At 29.7% G+C, this 6,245-nt stretch overlaps 1 protein-coding gene across 1 annotated transcript; it reads left to right on the plus strand.

Moving 5' to 3' along the window:
• Window positions 1–652: 652 nt before the first annotated feature.
• On the plus strand, window positions 653–4,746 carry LOC111700068 (uncharacterized). The gene is made up of 7 exons (XM_023470886.1): window positions 653–766; window positions 1,169–1,233; window positions 1,425–1,451; window positions 2,886–2,991; window positions 3,867–4,002; window positions 4,228–4,362; window positions 4,589–4,746. Exons 1-7 carry the CDS (start codon window positions 701–703, stop codon window positions 4,639–4,641), a joined length of 588 nt encoding a protein of 195 aa, XP_023326654.1. The 5' UTR covers window positions 653–700; the 3' UTR covers window positions 4,642–4,746.
• Window positions 4,747–6,245: the final 1,499 nt, after the last annotated feature.

Raw genomic sequence — 6,245 nt, forward strand, 5'->3', positions numbered from 1 at the left:
AAAAGGACCACCCTCTTGTACTGGCCTTAGGGACATTTGGCAAGTCTGGTTGACCCTATCCTATGCTGGCTCTGTTTTAACTTAGATGGCACTGTCAGACTTTTTTGGCGCCGTGACAAACTCCTGAAAGACAAACTCCTGAAAGACAAACTCCGGAAAGACAAACTCCTGAAAAGACAAACTCCTGAAAGACAAACTCCTGACGAGACAAACTCCTGACGAGACAAACTCCTGAAAATAGGCATCTTTAAATAGAATAAATACTATCTAGGAGAGGAAACCAACCAAAAATGAATCAGAACTTACATTTAAAAATGTTAAAAACTTTTTTTTTCAAACAATCGTTTCTTCAACAAAAAACGAACATATTGTTGTTGCTTTTTTCTTTGTTTTTTTTCACATGATTTAAGGCAAATTATGTTATGTATTACAGCACAATCAGAAATAGTTGCAATTGAGAATACAACATATATATCACAAGATTAAGCCAAACATGCTACAAATTAATATAGAACGCAGTTCAAATGAATAAATGGTTTTGTTATGTACAAACATCGATTAATAATGTAATAATGTAATAACCTGATATTTATTACACCTATAGCATTAGAAATTACTTCTTTTACAATTTAGTTGATTTACCCTATATAAATGGTTTCAATATTCTCATTTTTTCTGTTATTTATATAGAGCAAACTTAATGGCTATAGATTATGAGCCAGAAATAAGTTCAATGGAACAGTTTCTAACGCAATCAAAACGAAAGGTTAATATGGAAAATAGAAATAAATAATTGAAAAAATCATAAATAAATCTAAAATTCGTTTTAGAAGAAATCTCTACATTTAAGTAATTTTTTCACAAAAATGATCTATCGAATAGTTTTGCAGAAATGGTTTTATCCTAAATAACTACTAAAAAATTGGATTTTCAACGAAAGTATGTGAAGGTCCATAAAAACTTTGTAAAAAAAATTTCAAAAAACTTTCGGAAAATTAAATTAAATTTTCTTTTCATTTGCTGAACAAAAATTTTGCGAAAGAGATTTAACAAAAACTAGCTTGTAATTAGCCCCAAAAAAATATTCTCTAATCTAAAACTCCTTAATTTTAAAAATAAAATAAACTTGATAATTCTTTTCTAATTTCATAACAAATTTCTATTTTAGATACACATTTCCTACCATAACAAAAACAAAGAAACCTATTTCCTCAATGTTTTCAATGGACTAAAGTAAAAATACCAACAATAACTTTCATGTCCTTTTTTAAAAAATTTTCCTTTCAAAATACTGTTATTTTGAATTAAATTTTTATATTTTTTTTTACCTACAGACATCATTTAATTTAGTTATTTTTGACTCAGTCTGTAAGTTAAAAGAAAATTTTAACTTATAGCTTAAAATTAACAAAACGTTTTTTCAGGAAACAAGGGCGCTATGCTGTTCGTGAGTAAGAAAACAAATGTTTTAATAGAATATGATTTTAATTTCTTTTCTTGTAATTTTTGGAAAATCTGAGGCTTTAGGCATAAAAGCTTTAATGTTAACTAGATGGCAGTTTACACTGTTACACTTGTACACTTGTAATTATGAATCTACAAGAAGCAGATTTTGTTATTCCTTTTTGTGTAATAATATACAAAGTAACCATTGACAAAACTTTTCGGATCTTTATATATGCATTTTGACTTTTCCAATAAATGAAAAAAATTACATAATTCTAGGGAAGGTTTTTGTCCAGTATAATTGAAATGTTTGTTTCAACAAAATTCATATTTTTATAAATCTTGGATATCAACCATATAGAAGTAGAATAGAACATTCCATTAGATTTTACATTTTACTTTTAAAAGGTTTCTGTTAAGAAAACATTTAAGATATTTCTAGTGAAAAAGCACTTGGTAATAATTGACAGTAATTGTTTTAAGAAAGAAAGCAAATTGGCATGGAGGACTAGTTGAGATGAGAGCTAGCATTATTAAAGAGATAGGATTCTTTTAAGCTTCAGCTTCAGCATAAAAAATATTGTTTTTTCAAGGTTGTCCAAAGAATTTAAAACCGTTCATTGTATTTTTATAAACGCCGACCATTGCATTTTTAAATACATATTATTGGTTTTAACTGAATCCTAATATATCATTCTATAATGCTGTGCTTTTAGCTCATCTAGCTCTCTTTTCTGGTCACTTGCATTTAAGTTCTCTGCCTGTTAAAGGGAGTGTTTGCAAAAACTTAAAGAGGGTTTAGGCTTACAGTGAAAAATAATCGCTTTTGATAGCAACTAATCTTACTTCTATCGGTTGCGTCTATAAAGAGAAAATTGTTAAAAACGACTCATGCTGAAGAAATAGTTGGCCCCCAGATTTCTCTGCTCTCGATGCACTTAATGATTACACGTGGCAGAGATGCCTAGCAGAAAAAGTCGTTTTAAGTGCATTGTATATAAAACAAATAACAAATATTATGAAATATTAACTATATACAAATACGTTGAAAAATACTTGATGACTTTAGGTTGTAATATCTGAATGATTTGTTTTGAAATTAAATTGATTTTTTTACGATACGAGTCGTACATTGCAACTTTCTGAATTTGTATGGACGCTACATTTTTCATTATAAGTCACTTTTAACAATTTTTACCTTACAGACGCAACAAATAGAAGTTAGCCTAAACCCCATTTTATTTTTCGCGAACACTCCCTTTAATCTATCTTAATAATTCAGCAAAATATCTTTGAGCAATATCTAATCCTACTGAATCAATTAGTTCCTATTTTCTTAATTTTCTTTCTGATGGTGGGAATCTTGATTTGAACAGTGCTTTGAGAAAACGAACACTTATTTAATTAGAAAAGAGTTGTTTGTAAACAAACCCTTTTAGTGAATTAGAAAAGGCAGATTCCATCACAAATAGAGGACATTGCGTTGTAGTTGATATAAACACAATGAAACATATGATTACAGAACAGCAGCTTAAAGATGGCAAGGTTAGATCTTATTAACAAATTTTTATGAAAAAGAATTTGTCTGTAATATTTACATATTTGATCCTCATAAAGGGTAAAAATTTGCATTTTTGAGCTTAATGTAATTGTATTAGAATATCATCTAAAAACTTTCTTATGTAAAATAGAACTAACAAGGAACAAATTCCACATGACATATTGAAATGAATTTAACAACTATGTACTTAGCTTGTCTGCCTGTCTCTTTAATTATCAGTAACTAACAAACGTAAAAACGACTGAATAGAGCCCAAAGGAATTGAGTCCTAGGCACAATTTTCATCTTGTTTAAAGTTTTGGCCTCTTTTATGGAGGTGCGTGGTTTACTTGCTTATTGTGGTAATTGTTATTTATGTAAAAAAGCAATGCATATGATTACAGGGGATAAACTAAAAATATTTTTGGATCAATTTTCTTGGAGAACAGTTTAAAAAAAAACATTGTTAATTCAAGCTCATTAAAAAAAACACTTTTAAACATTTTAAAATCGTATTTATAATTTTTCTAGGGGCTCAATTTCTCTTGATAAACTTCAAGCAATTGGTTCAAATTCGGCAAGCCAAATCAATTGGGTATGGGGAACAATAGCCTAAAATGATTTAAAAGAAAAAGAATCTTTAGCATTTTCCTCCGTTACAAACTCTGGCTTTTCAAAGAAATGTTCCCTGAAACGACCTAATAATATGGTCATAATTCTGTAGGTTTAAATTTTGTCTGAAATAAGTTTTTAGTCAAAATGTTACTAAAACTCAATTCCTTTGGCAACTTCAGGAAATAAATTGATTTATTATTAACTTAATTGTATAACATTATCATTTCAGAACTAAATTCAAAACAAATGTGAACTTTGTTTTAAGGTAACTGTTTCACTATCCACAAACAATGAGGGTGGAGGTATCTTTCTCCATCAAACAATAGATGGCTGGCTCTACAAGAGGGAAGGAGAATATTTAGAAACTATTCAAAGATTTATCACACAGCTGACTGATTCAGGTAATATTTTTAAAGTTTGGTTTAGTTAACAGATTTGAAATATTATGAATTGAAAATTTTGTAATTTGTGGAACATCATGATTATTATAGACATCTCTTAAAACATTTCATGCATGATATTTGCATAATTCATAAATTATCTAATATCAATTCATTTGATCATTTGACTTTATAATCCTATAGGGAAAAGAATTCTACCTATTTTTTTTTCATATGAATTTTCAGGACTGATGAAACATTTCCAAAAAATTCACTACGGAAGAGCTCTGAAAGTGACAGAGACTAAAACTGAACCCGAACCCTTGTACATGGAGAGCTTTTATCTTTGCTTCATCATATACTTTATAGGCTTACTTACAGGTAAATTCAAATAGCTTAAGCTGGGAGATATTTGCATATAAAGAGAATAAAGCCTAGGAAGTCAATTAAAAATAATTTGTCCGTAAAGTGTCCAAACCTGGGGAAATTTGATAGATTGATATTTCAGACACATTTTTTAAAAATTATCTAATAAAAGACCTAGTGTTTTTATTTGAATAATTAAATTTGAAAGTGTTTATTTTTTCCATTTATTTTGTTATTCTAGGTGCAGTGGTCTTTGCCCATGAGCATTATACCTTTAAAAACAATCTAATCTGAAGCTAAACAAAGAATTAAACCAAGACATTAAAGTGCTAAAAGTTCAAAGTGAAAATAATGCTGTAATCTAATAGTGTGCTTTAAAAATTGAACAAGAACAGCAAAATATATCGGATATATTGAATAAATGGATCAATTTTTAGACAAATATTTTAGTCAGAGATTAATTGGATGATGCATGTGAGAGTTCTGAAGTTTGATAAAAGTCTTTAAAACATTGTGACTAAACAAATAAGTGTTCTTTAGGGCTGAGCACATTACGACTTTTTTTAAATCGTTCTGTTCCATTCTAGAACGAGGGCCTTCAGCTAGATCGTTCCATTCTTGTTCTTTTTTTTGAATTGTTCTGTTCAGTTCTTGGCGTTCTTAGTCGAAGAATGGTTCCATCCCCTTTGTTACGTTCTTAGTCAAGAATGTTTTCATCCCCTTCCCCACCCCCGGGCGGCCGGCTGATTGGATTTTGCCTTGGAGGGTTGAGAAATACTTGAAAGAGGTCCTATTTTATCAAGTTTCAATTAAATTGTCATTTTCTGTATTTCTCGGTGAAAAAATATTTTTTTGCGAAAAAAAAAATTTACTTAAATCTCAATTGCCATTTCGTTTTTCAAGTTATTGCCGTTTCTTTTTTCCATTGCATTGTTCATGGCTCTGAGCATCTTTTCCATGCTATAAAACATTTCTGCTAAGAATGTCAATAATATGACTTTTTTCACATATTTCCATATAAATCGAACAAAGTTATTTTAAAAGAATTTTTAATTATGGCTTCCCACACGCTAGAAAAACTTTAAATGGCAATAAACGTAGCAGAAGATCTTGGAGAATACGATCCCATCCCATGATTTAAAATATCAAAATCAACCTCCAAGAGATGAAAAAAGACAAATTGTTAAAATTATTTTTCCAAAAATCTCGATTTTTCACAAATATTTTCATTGTATCGCCCATAACTCTTTAATTTTTTATTATTTTTTCAATCCCAGTTGGTCAAATAAAAAAAATATTTTAATTGTTAATTATTTCTAGATGATTTAGAACACATTCCTGATTTAAAATGCGTTCCCGACTTAGAACGCATTCTTGATAATAAGAACGGGTTCCTGATTTTAAACATTCTTTTCAAGCAATTCCCATTCCTTTCCGTTACTTTACAAATCGTTTCAATATTTTTAAAACCGCTTTCTATGCGTTTTTTCTTTTGGGATCGTTCTTGATCGTTCCGTTCGTTCTCATGAAAGAACATTTGTTCCCCAGGAACGATGCCCAGGCCTAGTTTTCGTTTTAATTAATTGAACTTAACCCCTTTTGCACTAAGCAATAAATTTTTTTTCCCAGGCAGAAATCCACTTGCACTCCTCAAGAGGCAGACTTTTTTATCCACAAAAAAATGGATACCTCTCCTCATTTCATCCGTTTGTGCAAATCAAGCAAAAAAGGAATTTCTCAAGAGAGCTTCTCAGTTACTCCTCAAGTAAAGTTGTAATAAATGCAGTTTAAACATACTTATATAAATTGGGTTGTACATTGTCTGTGGAATTAGCTGCTCTAATTCTTAAATGTGCCAAACTTGTAATGCAACTAAACTAGACTGCTCAGATTATATA

This window comes from Eurytemora carolleeae, unplaced genomic scaffold (genome assembly GCF_000591075.1).
Source record: "Eurytemora carolleeae unplaced genomic scaffold, Eaff_2.0 scaffold92, whole genome shotgun sequence".
Classification (NCBI taxonomy): Eukaryota; Metazoa; Arthropoda; class Copepoda; order Calanoida; family Temoridae; genus Eurytemora; species Eurytemora carolleeae.

Bases quoted from the DNA above. Each gene is read 5' to 3' on its own strand.
- LOC111700068 (XM_023470886.1), top strand. From the start codon at position 701: ATGGCTATAGATTATGAGCCAGAAATAAGTTCAATGGAACAGTTTCTA. The intron at 1,452-2,885 runs GTAAGAAAACAA...AAACCCTTTTAG, and splicing joins GGGCGCTATGCTGTTCGTGA to TGAATTAGAAAAGGCAGATT. The intron at 2,992-3,866 runs GTTAGATCTTAT...CTTTGTTTTAAG, and splicing joins AGCAGCTTAAAGATGGCAAG to GTAACTGTTTCACTATCCAC.